Raw genomic sequence first — 20,960 nt, 5'->3', positions numbered from 1 at the left:
GAAAGTCATGCAGGCACAGAGTAGCCCTCGGTCTTGCCAGTTAAAATGACTGTTTATATCAATGTAGTTTGGCTGCTACAAAGAGAGCAGTAACAGCTTTAGTTCGCTGTCTGACAGTGACATGAAGCAGTTAAAATGAAAAGACTTAGTTTAGATTTAATGGGTCAAGACTGTATGATGCCAAAAGTGGTAATAGTGCTGCATGGACTGTAGCTGTGTAATCCTGTGGCCTCCTGTTTATTCTAGAACTACCAATTATATCTGTTTAAACTGGACTAACAATTGTGAAATGTCTATGCAGTAGCACTAACTTATTATGTAAATCATACCATTTTATGTTAATAGGCCAAAGAAGAATCCTGTCAAAGACGAGTCAGAGTGAAATATTTACTTAAGTGTGACATAATATATTAAGAAAACTGGATGCGTCTCTAAGTTTATACACAATGTTGATGGTGTTAAATCCAAACAGCTAAACAACCTTTAAAGGGTATGACAAAACCACAGCCCTGCTATTTGGACATATTTCCTTTTCAATTAAACAAATTTCAGTTTGTTAATTTTTTTTTAACCTCACAGTTTTCTGATTGTTGATGGAGCATTAGGGTTCACAATATTTGATTAAGTTCAGGACAGCCTTTATTTAACAAATGACTGAACTGTAGCCTACAAACAGTGATACTGTGTGTGACAGTACACAGTGTGAGTCTAACTGTGTAACATAAGTATAAGTAATGATAAAATTACTTGTGTTGTTCCATGGGCATTAATGTGTGTGACTGTCTTTCTTATGAAATCCTCATAGGGATGTTACACCTGTCTGACGCTGCAGATATTGACTTGTTAGTGTCGCAGACCCTTGGTGTTGTGCTTTCTCTTGCAGGTCTCTGGCTGTGTGGAGCTTTCCATCATCATCTAATTAACTGAGTACACCTGGCCGCTGTTCCTGGATTACATAAGTGCGCCTGTTGAGTTGGCAGACCTCGCTCTGTCTCTCCTCTGCCACCCAGTCCTGCATGCACATGTTCTTTGCGTTAGTGTAGTTTACGTTCCACCAACAACATGCACCACACACTAACTCTGACACACCACTGTGTATGTCCGAATGACTAGAATATGCCACAACAGTAGATTGGTGAAGGCAGCAATGCTCCGTGTCCCATGTCTGGAAGGTGTTTTAGTGTGATTACTGGTTGATTTTCTATGATTTCTTTTTAATATCAGAATTTTGGAATACTTGTAAATAAACCTTTGAAATCACAAGTAGAATGTTGGGTAGAATCCTCCTTTAAAACCAGAAGTTCTGCACTTTGCTGATCATCCATTGCAGTAGATGGCGCTGTCTTAAAACAAAGGACTCTGGACATGTGGTCCTAGAAGTACACTCCTACGAGTACAGTTCTGAATGTAACGCTTCCAGGGCTGCTGACACACACTATTGGTCCCCGGGTAAAAATGCTTTTTGGTCAACAACTGTTGCAATAGTGCCACTGTGTGGCCAGTTGCAACAATACAATGTAGCAAAATTGTCAAGTTCTAACTCTTCTACATGCTTTCAGATACAAACATGCTTGTATCTAATTTCGGTGGCATGAGTGTTAAATCTACAGTCAAATGTACTACAAGACTTAAAGCAGGGGTGTCCAATCCTGGTCCTCAAGGGCCACAATCCTGCATCTTTTAAATGTTTCCTTCTTCCAACACACCTGATTCATATGATCAGGATTGTTATCAGACTTCTGCAGAGCTTGATGATGAGCTGATCATTTGAATCATGTGTGTTGGAAAAGGGAAACATCTAAAACATGCAGGATTGTGGCCCTCGAGGACCAGGATTGGACACCCCTGCTTTAGAGCCTGCACTGAGCACTGTACTACTACTGGAGGTACAAGACAGCTGGAGCAGCTGCAAGCTTCAGCATCTCCAAGCAAACTGCGACAGCCTTCAGCAAACACACTGCATTTTCATCTGGTAATGCAGGTTGAACTTGACTTTTGTGTGCAGAGCAAACAGTTTTTTCATTAAAGCCTTAACTTCAGTTATAGCCTTGCAGGTTGCACTCTCTGAGGCTATCTGAGCCCTTGAGCCTTTTCAAGTAATGGGATATGTTTAACCACATGTTAGAAACCTACTCAGCAATATACTTCACTTACTAATTTGGCAAGTAAAGCTTGTCTTCCACGCATACACAGTTCTTGCATTTATTCACACATAAATCCTACCTCTGTGATTGGATGAGCTACAGTGACCTTGGGTCAAGCATAATTCTGTGTGTAAAGCAGTATCTGTATGTGAATATCAAAGTAATTGTCTAAATGTCTGTTTGACCTTATAATCGTGCTTTCATGCTGCACTAACCAATATTTACATTAATCAAACATGTCAAATAACTGCACAATATGACAACTGTCATTGACTGTGATTTACACAGAGACTTATTACAACCGTTGCAGTTGCCCTCAGCTTTAAAGAGCTTTTAGCATATTTTGGATCATTGTTTTATAATAATTTCACTATTTTGGTTCAGTCTAAATACTCCCAACAACCCCATCAGCAGCAGGCATCTGTTTTTAGTAAAAAGGCACTGATGAACACACTGCACACCTCCCCAGTCGACAAAGTTATTGATTGATGGTTATGATGATGATTACTATGTAGCGGAATATTTGTCAGATGACGCGTTAGAGGCAGGGGAGCTAAAAGCAGAGTGCAGCTTTTCTTACATACTCTGGTACTTCCAAACAATGTTCAAAATGGAGCAGGAATGCTGGGAAATGTGTATCACTGCACAGGAAGACTACTTTGAAGGGCAAATTTAAGATATGATTTTTGTGTTTAACAGAACTTCTTGATCACATGATGTGAGAATTTTAAATAAGTCAAATGCCAATTGATGTTCAAATTTCCAAGCAGCTAAACAAAAATCAGATTAAAGACAGAAAAATATGAACACATATGATTTATAACACCAAATCAAAGACACACATTCTGTAACAACACTAGGAATGTGACTGTGTAGTGGGAGCTTGTGTTCAGGTAGGTTATTGTTTCCGCTAAAGCGGAGAGGAGTGCACTAACCGGGGAACCACTGCTCAATTAGAGAGTTGACATGGTCTGCGATGAAGGCCATGGCAGAGAAATCTCTCGTCTCTGACTGGCAGATGATCTTTATGCCTCCACTCTTCTTCCTCTTCCAGTTGACTTCTGATGACTCCACGCTGCAGAGATATAAAACATGTGACCACCACGTCCCTCTTAAGTTTACTCTGATGTCACCACCTTGTGATTTACCCAGTCAATTGATTGTAGCAAATCTTTTTGAGAGCAAACTTCTTCTTAAACCCCTGTGAGACATGAAAATCTACCCACCTTCTTTGAAGCAGTAATCCCATTAAGTTATACCATACTGGCTGTTGTTTAAGATTTGTTTATCCCTTATACCGGTTCAGAAATTTCTCCTTTCTGAGACTTTGGATCCAATTGAAGGTAAACATCCCCAAAATTGCTAATTTTCAAACTCATTTGTCTACTGAATTATACCCACATCTGTCTAGTCACAGCTCTGACCTGAGGCAACCTCCATCAAACGTGACGAGCAGCCCTTCCTTCCAGTAGATGGTCTTGCTGCGTCTGACTCTGAAGGTGCTGCAGCGGCTCCTCTGCTGGCCTCCAGCAAAGCTGTAGATCACAGAATTCCTGCTCTGCCTGTTCCTGGTGGTTTTTGTTTTCGTCTCAAATGACTGCATGAACACAACATTTTAGGTCATTAAAGTAATAAATTGAAAGTCTAAAACTGGCGAATGTTGAGAATCTGTTGGGTTCACTACCTGCAGGTCCATCTCTTTCAGGCTTATGAGCATCCTGGCAATGAAGCGCTCCCAAAATCCTGCAGGAACAAAACTCATCTTGAAAAGGCGCTGAAGGGTGTTGTTGGTGTGCTGGTGAAAGGCGTAGATGTCCATGGCCGGCTTAGGGGGAAGGAGGTGGGGCAGCAGATAGCTACAACAAGAACAAAAAAACACATTTAGAATTACACACGTTTTGTATAGACTTCTCACTTGATGTCCAGCACAACTGCAGAAATGTTCATGTTTTCATTTTACCTTTGCATTTTTGGCATGTGATGGTTAATGTGTTGCTACCTCTCGAGGCACATAGCTAATTATTAGGCACATTGCATATTGATGCCAAGTAGCTGCTTGGGTATGTGTATGAATTAATATATGGTTGCTAAGTATTTACTAGGATGATAACTGTCTTTAAAGTAGTTGCTAAAATGTTTTGGATTGTTTCTAGTGTTTGCTTGGACACTTTATGACGTGGTTGCTAGAAAGGTGTTGTGTTGTTAATAGAGGTTGTCTCAATGATGCTGTAGTTTGCCAAGATGTTTGAAATGTTTGTAATGGTCATTCAGGATATTTACTAGGTGGATATGAGGAATGTCATGTGGTTGCCAGTGGTGCATATTTTAATGTAAAATATTGTGTGGTGCAAAAAGTGTGGGACTAAATATGCCGTAAAAGGAAACAACAAAATATTAAACAGATATGATCACTGTTGCTCTTAGCTTTGCTGTGTCCTTGTAACAAGCATACACAATGAAACAAAAGCCAGCACAAACAGGGAAACACAATTTGTATCAACGTATTTTACCTGTTGTTGGCCACAGGCAGAGCAATCTCAAACTTGGCCAGAAACTGGAAATACTGCTCCTCTGTCTCCTGAGTGATCCCTGTTCCTACTAACAGCATCTGCACAACAGACATCAGCATGGAAATTCAGTATCATCATTAAAACACAAAATTACACAGAAACACGAGCATCCTAAATCTCACCCGGAGGTCTGCAGCCTGGATCACTCCATTCCTGGCTACAGAGCGAGAGGACTTGATGTATATGATCCTCTCAAGGCATTCTGACAGCCACACAGGACACAGGAAGTAGAGAGTACACAGGCCATGGCTGGTGTCAGGGAAGTGCAGCAGAGTCCCTGTGTCTATTAGGAAGTTAATGGCTGCATGTGGACAAAAACAAAGAAGAAAGCCATAAGTGTGATGTCTCCTCATAAATTATGGTCAGAGTTGCTCAACTGGAAAACAAGGCAAATATACTGGTGCCCCAGCAGCATCAACAGGATGGATCTTTATCTGGACAGTCTGACAACCTCATCAATCACTCAGCCACTTCTTTTTATTTAAAAAAAAACAAAAAAAACAAAAAAAACAACATACATGGCACAAAGTGTAAACAAGCCTGCTGTGTATTTTTCTTAATTCTCCCCATACGGTCTCTTTGTGTCAGATGTTCAGTAAAACAAAGGACAAAGAACACAAGTCAAGTCACATCACTGTTATTTATATAGCACATCTATCACATAACACATATAGCACAATTTGACCAAAAGCTTTGGTCATATTGTCTCTGTGGATCTAAGTAGCTTGAACTTTTTGACAAGTCAGACAAGTGATTTTTACATTTTAGGCTGAACAAATCATAGTACCAGTCTGCAGGTCCTCATAGTCTCTGATGTCACTCCCTGGGTTCTGTTTAATGATGTTATCCAGCTGGACATCAGTGAGATATTGGACTTCTCCCTCAGCCTGTCGCCTCTGCTTTTCTGCTATGATTGCCTCCTGAAGTGTCAGGTAGCTCCTGGGAATCTGGTGGAGGAGACGTGGGTAACAAAATATATATGTGCTATAGAAAACACAGGAACAAAGTACCTGATCATTAATAATAAATCTATATAATGTGTATATATCATGAAGGTCAAACACTCTTTACCTATACGGTAAAATGTACTGAACTCCCACTATGACTTTTGCTGCAGAAACACAACTACTTTGAATTCTGTTCATTATTTTGTAATTTTTGCAACTTTGCAACGTTTAAAAACCTTTTTGTTAATGCTGGTGTGTTATAGGTTCTTTCTTGACCATCCAAAGCTGAGGAACCCTTACAGAACACATTGGATCATTTCAAGAATGCTTTGTTATTAACAAAGCTTTGTTCCGTGTCCTTAAACATTTTGATTGGAGAAACAACAACAGTGAGACATGCATGTGCTGCTGTACATACACAATAAGCTTTCTCCGCTGGTTCAAAGTGGGAAGCTTTATGTACACAGACACACAGTTGAGAGCATCCCAAACCACGCTGCTTCACCTACCAGCCTGCCTAGGAGTTTTCTGCCACAGGCTGAGCTTCTGGTGTCTTTAATGGAGAGAGCCACATTGTAGATCAGCGTCTTCAGACCGTCTAAACCCTCCAGAGTCTTACTGGACACTTCACTGAGTAACAAGACACATATACACACTTGAATACTTTCCTCAGACAGATGAAAGTTTAAGTTTATAATATAAGTTTATAATGCTGCCACAACAGGCTTGATGCATGCAGAAACACCGCAACAGTTTCTTATTAATAGAAATGCACAACAATAAAATGTAAAATGTATGCTTACTGCAGGTGTTTGTAGGTGATGTCAGGGTAGCCAGTGGCTCGAGCTCCTGATGGAGACCGGCACAGAGCCAGAACATAAGCTCTCAGCGTCGCCACTCTCTCTGTGCGAAACTTGGAGTCAATAAGATCTAAATGTGTTCCCACGACCACTACAGCAGAGTTCGGTGCTCGTGCCTGTAGACAACAACATACAGAAAGTACATATCTATTAAATGTTTATTATGAGAGAAAACATTTGTCCAGAGGATTAGAAAAATAGAATTGTGAGACTTCACAAAGATGGAAAAGGATACAGAAGATCAATTAAAAAAACACATGAAGTAAATGAAAAAATTAACACAAAAATAACATCATATATATGCATAAATATGTATTTACATACATATATGTATATACATATGTATGCATATCTCTTATCTTGCCATTAGTTCAGAAACTGCAATATTGGACAAGTTTAGACTATTAGACTAGTTTCAATAATATGTAATTATATGTGAGATAAAATATGAAAAAAAAATTCAGCTGACCAGAAAAGTTCCATCTTTAAGCAAGCATTAATTTAAAAAAAAAAGAAAAAAAGGGGGGTAATAAAGCAGAAGTCAGCTGGTGATATTCTCTGAACCACATGTAGTTGCACGTGACAGTAAAACAAAACTAAACATATTTTCAGACCCCACTTCATAGGAATAACCTTTGGTCTGAAGGAGACTTGTCAGGTAGTTTTGTGTAATTTCTTTGGGAACTAGCACTGCATCAGCTCATTAGGATGACATCAGCATAACACAACCATGACCAAATACAAACATCTGTTGGGATACTCGGATTTTTCTAGTGGGAAATGTTCATGCCTTTATATATATTTAATGGTATTATAAGAAGCCCCCTGATGATTTAAGAGGGAATGACCATATAGTGAAAACTATAACTGACCCAGGCGTGTCACCTGAGCTGAATGCACAACAAACATCAGAACACTTTAGAGAAAAAAAGGTGGGCAACACCACAGCAAAGAGTAGCTGAAAAACAAATCTCAGAGGAATGAACATCTCCTCAGAAATGTGTACTGCACTGGAATCCTGCATGCTGAAGAGGCTTGAGGTGGACATACAAACAAATGCTGAAGAAATAAAAGATTTGGATGTCAGTAAACAAAAGTTGCACTGACTTTTGCTTCATTGAGCTCCTAGTATGGTATATTGCAGTTATATTATCGACCTAAACGATTAGCTTTTTAGTTTACATGACAGCAAATCTCCTGTTGCTTAACCTAGAAGTAGCGCAATAACTGTTAGGCGGTACAATATTTAATTAGAAGTCGTTATTATTTTTCTTTTGCTTAACTTTTACAAAAAACAAACTCTGAAACTATATTAATTGTAAATCCTTGCAGTAGACTGACTATTCCTCTCTGAGAACACATATAGGTAATCAAGTGATCATTTGAGCTCTGTCATCGTGGAATGAAGTGTTGATAAATGTGTTGTATTCCTTACTTCTAGTTTGGAATGTTTCAGTCACACGTTGACTATTTACAGTTAAATTCTCAGGACTTTACTAAATACAGGCTCTCACTGGCTGCCTGAAGGTGAGTTAGCTCCACAGCAGCGTAAAGTCCAGTGTAAACCACAGATTATCAGCTGTCTGCAGAACATTATGTGGATGAGCGAAAATTTACCTCAATGTTGAGCAGCCACGTCTGCAGGTTGGCCACAGCTTCCTCTCCTAGCGCAAGGTTCCAGATCACCACGTACAGGGCCTTATCAGTGAAGAAACACTGGTTCACTGTGGACATGCTGGCTTGACCACCAATGTCCCACACGTTGAACATCACAAAGTCCTTCTGTGTATAACAACACATGAAACAGTTCAGCGCAACAGAAGGGAAGTAAGGATAAACATAAGATGAGCAGGAAATAAAAACTGAAAATAAAAGATTCACTTCCTGATTTCGAACAGTCCACAATGAACAGCTTAACTTCTTTCAGAAAAATTAAAATGAGAATAATAGTAACCCCTGTGAAACTACTGCCTTGTTTAGAAAATTATGCAGAGAAAATGGTGTTTAGAAACATTTAAAACACAAGACATATCACATTATATGTAAACTGAAGACAAATTATTTCTGATGTTCTCCTATTTGTAGGTCCCCAATCAAATATAAGCCAATTTGTGGAATTGACCATGTTAGCATCTTTGTATAGAAGGTCACATTTCTATGTTTGATAAGGACATGTCCTTCAACATACAGTATGTTTTAAACTGGCACTATATAAATAAAACCGAACTGAACTGAAGTTCCTTGAGTGGCATCCCTTCAATTGGACCGCTGTAATAACTTCAAGTGCAAAAGGGGGACTCCTGGCCATACAAATCAGAAAACAGAGCAGGGAAGCTGGAGACCGTGGGCAGGGGTCTAAAGGCAGGGAAAACTTGACTCCAGAGGCTGACCTGATAGTAGAGGCTGCTCAGCAAAACGATCCAGAAACTGAGCAGAAAAACAAGGCTGCTCAAGTGGACGGCCCAAAGACAGCCCAAGCAGACAGGACTGGTGGAAAAAGGGGGCTGGTAGCAAAGTTGAACACCCTTGCAAGTGGCAAAGACAGACCCCTTCTGAAAGTTGGACTGGAGGCTGGCAGCGGAGACAGACCCCCTCAGAAAGTAGGACAAGTGGTCAAGACAGAACCTTTCTGGAGGTTTGGTAGGAGGCCAGTAACACAGTTTAAGCTCTCCCAGTAACTAGGCAGTGGGCCAGCGGTGATGGCAAAAGCCCTCCAGGGGTCAAGCAGGACGCTGGCAGTGAAGGTGGAAGCTCTTTAGGGGCCAGGCAAGCAGCTGGTAGCAGAGGTGGGGCAAAACAGAACTGAAAATGAACCATGACAGCCACTAAAGGGCTCTTTACAATCAAAAAGGAAACAAGCTAAAACTAAATCCCAAATAATGACAAGCACACACTGAAATAATACTCAAATGGATCTGATCTACTCGTCAGAGGTTTGTTTAAGGTAATGAACTTGCAGCCAGTGTCCATCTGTTCTAAAACCTCCATTTACATGTGAAAAGGACAGTCTGTGATGTGACTGTTCAGAAGATGCACGTCCAATATGGGTCTCATGCCCAGCACAGCGGTAGTTCACAGAATCCATCCATACAAAGCTGGTGCTAGCAAAGGAGGCAGTGGCAATTCACACCAAATTCATGCACTGGGAGGCCACTCTATTCCACCAGCTGCAGGCCAAGGGACCATGTGTTTTTTTCTTTTTGCTTAGAAAAGTGCAGCATGCCAAAAAGAGATATTCTCAAGTGTTATGCAAGGCACGAATAGTGGCACAACATGGTCCAGACCTGCAGTTTGACACTAAATGACTGGAGACAGTGTGGGAGGCTTGGAGCAGCTGAGCCTGACCTCCACCTTCAGCAGCTTCCTCTGTGGCAACAGCAGCTTCAGTGACACTCAGGTGCTGACAAGCATCTTAGTCCCTTTCCTCCTGATCCACATTCCTCCCATTTTTGGGTTGCTTCGGTGATGAAACAGCCAATAAACACGGTGAAATAGTTCTTGCAAAGGTCTGAGATACACTATATTGCCAAAAGTATTCGCTTACCTGCCTTGACTCTCATATGAGCTTAAGTGACATCCCATTCTTAATCCATAGGTTTCAATGCGATGTTGGTCCACCCTTTGCAGCTAGAACAGCTTCAACTCTTCTGGGAAGGCTGTCCACAAGGTCTAGGGGTGTGTTTATGGGGATTTTTGACCATTCTTCCAAAAGTGCATTTGTGAGCTCACACACTGATGTTGGACGAGAAGGCCTGGCTCTCAGTCTCCGCTCTAATTCATCCCAAAGGTGTTCCATCGTGTTGAGGTCAGGACTCTGTGCAGGACAGTCAAGTTCTTCCACATCAAACTCTCTCATCCATGTCTTTATGGACCTTGCTTTGTGCACTGGTGCACATTCATGCTGGAAGAGGAAGAGGCCATCTCCAAAGTGTTCCCACAAAGTTGGGAGCATGGAATTGTCCAAAATCTCTTGGTATGATGAAGCATTCAGAGTTCCTTTCACTGGACTTAAGGGGCCAAGCCCAGGTCCTGAAAAACAACCCCACACCATAATCCCCCCTCCACCAAACTTTACACTTGGCACAATGCAGTCAGACAAGTACCGTTCTCCTGGAAGCCGCCAAACCTAGACTCGTCCATCAGATTGCCAGATGGAGAAGTGCGATTGGTCACTCCAGAGAATGCGCCTCCACTGCTCTAGAGTCCAGTGGCGGCATCCGACACTTTGCATTGCACTTGGTGATGTATGGCTTGGATGCAGCTGCTCTACCATGGAAACCCATTCCATGAAGCTCTCTGCGCACTGTTCTTGAGCTAATCTGAAGGCCACATGAAGTTTGGAGGTCTGTAGTGATTGACTCTGCAGAAAGTTGGTGACCTTTTTGCGCTATGCACTTCAGCATCCACTGACCCCACTCGTGGCTGAGTTGCTGTCGCTCCCAAACACTTCCATTTTCTTATAATACAGCTGACAGTTGAGTGTGGAATATTTAGGAGTGAGGAAATTTCACAACTGGATTTGTTGCACAGGTGGCATCCTATCACAGTTCCACGCTGGAATTCACTGAGCTCCTGAGAGTGACCCATTCTTTTTACAAATGTTTGTAAAAACAGTCTGCATGCTTAGGTGCTTAATTTTATACATCTAACCCTAACCCTAACCCATTGAAGTGATTGGAACACCTGATTCTGATAATTTGGATGGGTGAGCAAATACTTTTGGCAATATAGTGTATGTTTAGGGTCAATGTCCTGCTCCAGTATTAATCCTTCCCCTCAAAGCAAGAGGGTGAAGTGTGGAGTAGGACTTCATGATCAGTTGGTAGTCAATTCAGTACTGGTGTCCAACTCCAGAGTAGACAGAATGAATCCCAGACTTAAATTTTCCTACCACATGTAGGTATTATTCTCTCTCTTCATAAAGTACAACTGAGGTTGATGGAAAAATCACTCATTTAGGGAGTATTTGGTCCTAAACCACAGTTGTGGACAAACTGTACTCGGGGGTTACAATTCATCCCAAAGGCATTGTGACTGTGAGCTCCAAATTTGATGACAATCAATCCAATAGATCAATACAATGTTTGTGCATGTCCTTTTACTCCAAAACTCATTCTATTAGTACTACAGGAGGGAAAGCTGTTGGACCAAAGTCATTTGCACTGAGCAATGAATGTTTGTACAATCAATGACAGAGAGTCTGGAACAAAGTGGAGGATCATGGTGATAAAACACTGACTTTTGTTGAAATGCTCGCAATTCTAAAAGTGCATTGAATCCAAAAGTAGATTAAAGTGATCAGTCCCATAGTACAGGCACACTGAAATTACAGGAGTTTAAACTACTTTCAAAAGTAGTTTTCATGGTCTGAAATCTAAACCATTTACTGTGTGTGCAGTAAGTGTACAGTACATGGATGTGCTGCTTCCCTCACATTGTTTTTGCCTCGGTTGGGTTTTTCCAGCTCCCAGTTGGAGGTAGAGATGCTGCGCTCTGATAGGGTGAAGGGGAATGCCTTGCCGGTCTGCAGAGCCTCCAGAAGGGCTGTCTTCCCCTGTCTCGATGGACCAATCACAAGCATCTTCAATAGTTTACAAGGCTCTGCTTTGCGGAGGTCTGCCCGGAGGAAAGCCAGGACAGATGCAGGACCTGACAAACCAGAGAGGTAAAGATTTGTTTTTGAGGATATTACATTGTATTACATTTCAAGTTACCAAGAAACTATAGATAGGACATCACAGCAACACACCAAATACATTACAATACAGGTAAATCTACATTTGATTGTACCTTCTTTTCTTACATCCGAGGGGACATTAGTAATGTTGAGATTTTCAATGTCCAGCTGCCACAGGTTAGACATCTGACCAAGCTCTGCTGGAAGTTCCCGGATTCCAGGATTACTGTTACCAGAGTGAGAAAGTACAGGTCAGCTATTCACACTGAAGGCAGGATACCCAAAGCTATGAGCCATATTATTTAGCTTTCATGATCTTTTACTGAAGTAACCAACCTTGCTTTCTTAACTTCCAAACAATTTAATAATATAATTATTACATTAATAATTGTAAATTTTTGGGAGTATGCGAGAGTGAAGCACTTTGCATAAAACAGTTTCAAACAGCTTTAGAAGGAGCACTGACATCCTACCAAGCAGTGGTTCCCAGAGACTGAACTCATTTAGATTGCCAACCTAGAAATAGTTGTATTTTTTAGTTTATTCTTCAGTCTTCTCAAAAGTCAAGTTCTAACATTTTGCTTTCATGGCAACGTGGAGTTTAAAAGTTACATATTTTAACATATTCACCTTCCAGCCCACGAGCACTCAGTAGAAATGACTATATTATGCATCATTATACTACATTATTACATGAGTACTTAGTCCTCAAGCGCTGGCTTATATCTATCTCAACTGTACATCTGGAACGTTCCTTGACTGGATTTTGCATGGCTGTGCTGCCATCACATTGACAAAATTTGTCCACATATAGACATATAAACACCTCCCAACGTAACTCTATCCTGTCCTTGTGGTATTTTCAGATTCAGTAGGTGTCATACTGTTGTGGCTGGTAAATATGGCCACTGCACTGTCCACTGAGTTTATGATCAGCGTCTATCTCTGGCAACTGATTTTACTGACCACCAATAACTTTGTTTTAAACAAAAATCACGTTTTGCTTTTTTTCCCCCCATTCAAACTCAAGCATGGGTTTGCTTCAGAACTTGAGCTGTATGTCCACAAAGGAATTGTAGCCCCTGGTGTCAGCTGCAGTGGAACATGTCACATATTGAAACATTTTCTAGCACACAAAATGCTACGTTTTATACTTTTATCTTGAGCACAGATAGAGACAGGAGTTCCTCTACAGCAAACATAAATCCATGACTGCAGTGTTTGCACTGTACCTCCCAGACATAATCTTTTAACAAGAAAAACACATGTTTGGGGATTGTAACTTTACAAAGCTTACACCAATAACAACACTGTTACAGAAGGACACATGCTAAGGATAATGCACAGGTGAAGGTTGGCAGAAAGATGGAGGGACTCACTTAGAGAGGTAGAGCTCAGTGAGGTTGTGCAGACCGCACACTGACTGGGGAACACACTCCAGCTGGTTGTCATTTAAGAAAAGCACTTCCAGTGAATCCCGCAGAACAGTGGAGAACTCTATAGGACAGACTGCCAAAACACAGCCATGCAGAGGGTCACAGCATGTGTGCTCAAACAACCACAGCAACTCACAAGTAGAGATAATCAGAATGTAGCTACTACTGGAACTATTCAATTCAACTTGATTCAAGTGTGCAGTCAAAGCATATGTCATCTCACAGCGCTTAACATAGTGAAGTTAAGCCCTTACAAATTTTAACGTGAAAGTCCCATGATCCTTTGCAGGAGTCAGTCATGTCCATTCATATAAGCTAGTTCATAAACTAGAAGCAGCAACTTCCACAGAACTAGATTCCTCTTTAAAAAAGCATGTGAAACATGCACTTATATTTGAATATGAGATTTCTGACATCCATGCAAATTGAGGTCAGTGAACTCAAAGATACACAAATAAATGAACACACAAATTAAAAATAGATAAATTTGATTAAAAACTATCAACAGTGATAACTAATATTTATATTAAAACAGGCAGTGATTAGTGTAGACAAAAAACAACAATGAAAACAGGCAAGCATTACCTATTACAATAGTCAGTCAGAATTTCATCAGATCAAGAAACAAACATCACTGCATGGCAATCCTTCTTTTCAAGATTAAAAGGTTTTGCCTAAATAGCAAGTTCACATACTTTCTGGAACCACAGCAAGAAGGACCAAATCACACGTTTTCACAAAGACACTGGTAACTTTGTGTTATTTTATTGCATTTAAAGCACATCTACCTGGGTCTGGGTCCCTTCTGCTCCATGTAGTCAGGAAGGCCATTCTCCTGGATTTGGGTACCTCCTGTGTTCTAAAAGACACCATTTGAGATGCAATAACAAGTCCATGAATGTCCAAAAAGGTACAAACGCAATGAAAAAGGATGACAACAGTAATCATAGTCACACAATTTTGACGATATAGTCAAAAATTCACTGCGTGAATCTGAAAGCCAAAGTGAGCTTGTAGCTGTTTGTGACTGTAATCAGCCCAATAGTTACCTGGTCAAATAAACTGTACTTTCTGACATTACATTGTAATCAGCAGTACACTGTGTGTTTTTGTTGTTCAAAAAGACTAACTTCAGCACAGCTAACTATGTCAATTTAGAAAGAGATCAGTAAACAGCCATGATTTCCAGTTTTTTAATATTTTGACATTCCAAAATGATGATGTAGACTCATTTGTCAAGCCACAAAAACTAGTGTGCCAAGGAGCCTTCATACTGTCATAATACATGCAAGGCTACAAGTTGCTTTCATGTTGTCTTCATGTTGAACTGACAATTGCTCTACCAGATATCATCAGGTGGAGGACATGGGAACGACACAGCCTATGTATATAACTGCAAAGGGTGACTGGAATTTGCCCCTGACAAAGATAAAGAGGAGTAAGATGTGAGAGTAAAGTTTATATTACCCAGTGGGTCAGCAGCCTTATTCTTTTGTCTGATGCTAAATTTTAATAATAGTACAAGTTCTGAGAAACTTTATGTTTCAGACCCTCCAGTTTTTTAATCAAGCAGTTTGTAAAACACAGGATCAAACATTAATGACAGATTTAAAGTACCTTTTTGAGAATTTTTAGTGACAAACAAATGCCAAAAGCTTAAACTAAAGAGTCTGGATGTAAAATCAATTCTCGACTAAACTTGAGCGTTCCCAAACTCCAACACTTGACTCGACTGAAGCTGCTTTTATCTTAAAACTGTGTCACAAACATCCTTCAAAGAGGACTGACAGACATAATGTGACGTCTATTAAAACTCCATAATGTTTCATGCCGATTATTGATGGCATCAATCCATGGAGTTTTTTAGTAACGCTGACTCCAGCTGACACAAAAAAGTGTTAATACGTGGACCTACTTGCCCAGCTGGTTCTTTGAAAGATCAAGCATCCTCAGCTGAGAGCACTTCCACTTATTGGTGGCTGGGAGTGTTTCAATGTGGTTCCCAGACAGTCTCAGCGAAACCAGAGCCTTAGAAGAAAGTAAGAGAGAGAGGAGGGGGGAGATATTGTAAAACATGCATTTGCATTTTCCTTTCAAGAACAGACAGATGGTTGACGGAAGTGACAAGAACATTGCAGTTTGTGGTGCCCGAAGCTAATAATGATTCTACAGCACGAATGACACTAGTGATAGAAGGTCACAGGGATTACCAGACATCTGTCACAGCTCTGAAGGTAGCTGAAGTGAAAAATCAATTCTAGCCAGTGTGCCAGTGTGGGACAAAGACATTATGAGACTATTTTGAAGCAGCAACAGCTCCCACAAGAAAGTTAGACAGTATGTATGTGTGTGCTTGTGTGAGATTTCTTACATAAATCAATTCTAAAACAGATAACTATGGTATTAAAAATTAATTTATTTGTTTTTCAATCTATGTATTGTTCTTAAATTGCTTATTAGGAATATCTGTATCAGAAAAAACACACTATGGTACAAGGTGGACAATCTGCACATGATTACAAGACAAATATGAGAAAATCTGAAGTCACTTGTAACTGTGACCACACACACACACACACACACACACACACACACACACACACACACACACACACACACACACACACACACACACATCACAGGACTCTCTCTACTTTGTATGTGTTTTTTATTTCTAATTTTAGTGAATGTAGTTTTTAACCCTGATATTTTTAACTAATAATTTCTCTCCAGCTCAATGATGTAAAATAACAGATCCCAAAGGTTCCTACCTCCAGTTCAAAGATATATGAAGGAAGCTCTTTCAGGCTGTTGTCAGAGAAGTCCACCTCTTGGAGGTGTGTCCTCCAGAAGATGGAGATGGTGTTCGGAAGACTCTCAATCACATTGTAGGAAGCTTTGCATTGCTTCTGCAGGGAGAGAAAACAGCAGAATATCAATTTGTGCTACTATGTAGAAATATTATTCTCATTTTCTTTTACAGACTACTTTTTAAAACTATACAATATGCTCAAAATTTCAGTTGCCACTTTGCGGAAATAAATATTTAAGTACGTATTGGTATTAGGAACAGCCACGCTGATGGTTAGATCAGAGCTAAATTAGACGAATTTGAATAATTTATTTAACATGCACAGCAATATAAATCAATAATTGATTAATTGTTAATAGAAATTCTTTTCAGTGGTCATGCAAAGACACAGCTAGATGCAGACAATAAAGTTTTCTTTTAAAAAGTTATTTATTTCATAACAAAATAATTCCCCACAGTTACACCCAGAGTATTGAACCTGAGTAACAGCAACTAGAATGTTCTGTTGTGAACAAAAGAAAAACAGGAAGTGCATCAATATCAGTTTGGCTTCTTACCAGTGGACATGCCCATGGGTCAGGGAAGGTGATCAGTTTGTTTTTGCTCACGTTGAGGAAGCTCAAGGATTTCAAACAGTGCATGACTGCTGTGGGCAGACTGGTCAGACAATTATCAGACACATCCAGCTCCTTCAGCTTACGGAGACCAATCCAGTTCGTAACTGATAGAATGAGAATAAAGAACATAAAGAAACATTAGGATGAAAATCAGGTGTTTTTTCGAACAAAAAAATGTCAAGCGTTTTCTGGCTCTCTTTTCTCCAAATTTGTTTCTCTTTTTATGTGACCTAGGGTCCTGGTCTCCACACTCCTCAGGACCAATCTGACTGAGCATCCACCACGCAACCCACAAGACACAAAGATCTGCTCCCAATGTCCTGGTGCCAGACATCACAGACCGCCTTCAAAGGTCTCATCTCCAAATGTTTCAGAGCTATTCTGGTGGCACAAAGCTGACCTACACAATATAAAGCAGGTGGTTTTAAAGTTGTGACTGATTGCTCAGTAAGGTCCATTATAACATCTCCTTTTCATCTCTCATCAGTCAGTGTGTAGCTGGGGCTGCAAAAAAACAAAACTTTCAAAAAAAACAGTATTTTATTTATGTTATCAACCTAGTTAATGCATAGTTGTTTATGTCTTCTCACTGTGAAAGCATCTACTGTTGTGCTGCTGTCCCATAGACTGTATATAAATGATACACACTGTATAGCCACCAGGTTTGAAATGTGAAGACAATGTGGTGTAGGTATCAGATGTCCTGCCAGGTCTGCTCTGGCATGATCTCTGTAAGAATCCCAATTTAAAATAAAAACTTAAATCTTAGTGCTATGACAAAGGCAGAGTAAAATACCCATTTGTATTAATAGGTAGGAATGATTTGTGACTTTTTTCAGCCTTTGTTTCCTCCAATAAGTGAGGCTCTTTTTCTTTTGTCACATAGAGATTACACAGCTACTCCATTTGTTTTTTTAACTATAATTCAAGCGACCTGTCCAGTGTATACGCTGCCTTTCACTTAACTAAACTGGGATAGGCTCCACTCGAACATTAAGTAAGGTATTTTCATCAAAGTAAGAACATCATCTCATGGATAAAGCCTTTCAACAGTTCACTCAAGAACCATGGCTGCTTTTAAAAATACTGTCATCTCTACAAATCTATAGTGGTGTGGAAAGCTTCTGTAAATTTCTATTTCCACTTTCATACAAAAAAAAATCCAGGTCTCCAACTTCACAAGATCTCTATTTACAAAGGCACACTGGGACAGAAAGGGCTTACACGTCCTCATTACCACCTCCGTGACAATCACTTCATGTCATTCATGGATTGGGTCCAGTAACACAACACTGGGAATGAGCAGTCTTTTCAGCATACACAAATCAAATTAATTACCAGAAGCAAATTGTCATAAGAAATAACATACTTCATCTCTTCAGGATTTTAGATGATATAATGCTACATAGAGATCACAAAAAACAACTTTTAAAGTATAAAAACTACTAGTCAGCATAAACAGCTTTATAGGTCCCAAAAATAAAATGGAACCAGGACCTCTCACCTCTCCTACATGTGACTTTGGAATGGATATCTGAAAAACCCAATCACACTGACAGCAAACACTAACTTACGGCTCATCCAATGTAAAGTCATTCATCATTAATAGAGCATGCATTACTCAATATTACAAAAGTACAAAAGCATCAGCAGTTTCATTAAAACTGGTAAAAATTTGGTGCACATTCAAGGTAAATGTCATTGTGATTTCAATGTTCTTGTATAATACGAGTATTTTTTTTAAGTATATGGTTATACATTTTCTGATTTATTATTTTGTGTTTTCATGTCTTACTATTTTAAAGTGTAAAATGTCTTAAGATAACCACCCTTAAAAGCTCATTACCTAAATCACAAAATAGGCTATAACTTTTAAAGTGGGATGAAGCTTTGCCATGTATCACAACCTACCAAATGATGTTTAGTGTATTTATCATTAAGGCAAGAGGAGGCTGAAGAAAACTGCTGAGCATACCCTTTTCAACTTTCCACATTGTTAAAAAAGAATGAAAGCACCAAGATCAGACAGATCACAGACTGACGGAGTCAGGCGGGCATATGTGGCATTAACAGATCCACCCTCATTCCTCTCAGAACTGTGTTAAGATCTGGCTTTCCTCTCAGACTCCTCCCTCTCATGCAAACATGGTCACTTCTGGCTCCAAAAACACAACATAGCAAGGTTTCAAAATGCTTCCACAAACTAGAGGGTGACAACATGTTGGCTACGCCCATTGTCTATACAGTCCATGTGCCCTACTCTGCTCCCTGTTTCAACAAGCGTGTCTCCTCTACTGAGCGTCACTGTGAAGCAGACACACTGACAGCAGCAGAGCAGACAAAGTGCGTGAAAAGCAAATGACTGACAAGCCAAGGTAATGTTGCTTGAGTTGACAACAACTCGTTATGGGTATTAATGCATTTTACAATAAAAGTGTGGGCTAATAATTGTTGATGGATTTATTTATTGTTTGCTTGTTCCTGTGACCACAACCCCCCAAAACCTAGTCTGTTAGTTCCACCTCTGGTAACTACGATTGTCTTTGTTTTTAATTTAAAGTTCAAAAAAATTGTGTGCTATGTTAGTGAAAATTGGGCAAAAAACAAAGAAACAAACAAAGAAACAAACAAAAAAACCTCAGTAACCTTTAGAAACACACTTACACACAGCTTCAGCCACACAGGCCTACATGATCAAAGGTCATTTAATAGGCCATTTCACCTCAAGATATGATATGATGATATGAGGGCCAGTTTTGCTGCAGCTGAAACAGCCAACAAAGCAGCAGATATTGTTTGGCTCTTTATGGACGATTAAGCTTAGGTTTCCATACTCTTTCAAAATGACTTTTACATGCAGCTGACTTCACATTCTGTTATTGTATTAAAATAATAATCATAATCATAATATTGTCTTTCTACATATATACATACAATAGTTAGATATAATTTGAGTTGTAACGTACTGGGAGGGATGTCAAATAGGACTGTGAGCTGGTTCTTGGCAGCAGAAAGCTTCTGGATGTGAGTCAGATGGAGAAGTCCAGACGGCAAACTGCTCAGCTGGTTCTGAGAGAGGTTTAGGTGTTGTAACCTGAAGCACAGGACAGACTGATGTTGAGAATCAAAAGCCATCAGTTTCTTCTACATGACACAAAAACACAAAAAGCACTCAGACAATGACACTATACTATTATAATACTACACTACACCTGTATCAAGATAAAAGCCTGAATTAAGTACTTAAGTAACGATATTTTGAGAATTTTAGTTATTTGTTATTTTACAAACCGTGATGAAGAAAATAAACATTAGTTTTATCTCTATGTCCAGTAACAGTACCAGTCTAGTAAAATTACAGTGTAACTTCAGTTCCCTCATCTATTAAGATGATGCCAATCAATCACAGTCAGTCCTGGTACGTCACCTCACCAGATCTTTTCAGAAATGAAGTATGTAATGTGGCTTACTTCATTATTGTGTTAAAGTGACAGCATTTTGTCATTCAGATATTGGTCACTTTTCTGTTACTGTTTCTTTTGATACTGTATTGATCCCCTTGGGGAAAATCAAGATGTATAATGTATAATAACAAACAGATAAAAAAGAAATTTAAGCTAATAGCAGCCTAATGTCTAAACAACAAACAACCAAGTTAATTTATGATACAGTTCTGCCCACTTAATGCCATATCGCTTTGTAGAATATCCCGTTTATAATCATCGATCCATCCATTATCTGTACACCACTTAATGCTCAGTAGGGTTGCGGAGGGGCAGAGGGGGGTGGGGGGCGGTAGTGGAGCCTGTCCCAGCTGACTTCCCCCCTGCCTTCACCCTGGACAGGTAACCAGTCTATCACAGGGCTACACTTAGAGACAGACAACCAAGCACACTC

The 20,960-nt window shown here is 39.9% G+C and overlaps 1 protein-coding gene across 1 annotated transcript in view; it reads right to left on the bottom strand.

Annotated features, from left to right (window-relative positions):
* The window catches only part of lrrk1 (leucine-rich repeat kinase 1), an 85,260-nt gene that overhangs the window by 33,848 nt on the left and 30,452 nt on the right, over positions 1-20,960 (bottom strand). Inside the window, exons 8-24 of the mRNA XM_008282150.1 lie at positions 20,030-20,157; positions 17,004-17,167; positions 16,406-16,543; positions 15,550-15,662; positions 14,423-14,493; positions 13,578-13,707; positions 12,312-12,424; positions 11,956-12,170; positions 8,139-8,303; positions 6,465-6,637; positions 6,171-6,291; positions 5,502-5,661; positions 4,837-5,015; positions 4,655-4,752; positions 3,829-4,000; positions 3,569-3,741; positions 3,080-3,219 (exon numbers count right to left, since the gene is read on the bottom strand). Coding sequence (XP_008280372.1) covers positions 3,080-3,219; positions 3,569-3,741; positions 3,829-4,000; positions 4,655-4,752; positions 4,837-5,015; positions 5,502-5,661; positions 6,171-6,291; positions 6,465-6,637; positions 8,139-8,303; positions 11,956-12,170; positions 12,312-12,424; positions 13,578-13,707; positions 14,423-14,493; positions 15,550-15,662; positions 16,406-16,543; positions 17,004-17,167; positions 20,030-20,157 — 2,453 coding nt within the window. The remainder of the gene's footprint in view (positions 1-3,079; positions 3,220-3,568; positions 3,742-3,828; positions 4,001-4,654; positions 4,753-4,836; positions 5,016-5,501; positions 5,662-6,170; positions 6,292-6,464; positions 6,638-8,138; positions 8,304-11,955; positions 12,171-12,311; positions 12,425-13,577; positions 13,708-14,422; positions 14,494-15,549; positions 15,663-16,405; positions 16,544-17,003; positions 17,168-20,029; positions 20,158-20,960) is intronic.

The sequence above is a fragment of the Stegastes partitus genome, unplaced genomic scaffold (genome assembly GCF_000690725.1).
Source record: "Stegastes partitus isolate 25-593 unplaced genomic scaffold, Stegastes_partitus-1.0.2 Scaffold260, whole genome shotgun sequence".
Classification (NCBI taxonomy): domain Eukaryota; kingdom Metazoa; phylum Chordata; class Actinopteri; family Pomacentridae; genus Stegastes; species Stegastes partitus.
Note: the sequence above shows the minus strand (reverse complement) of the source record. Positions and strands in the feature narration are given on the sequence as shown.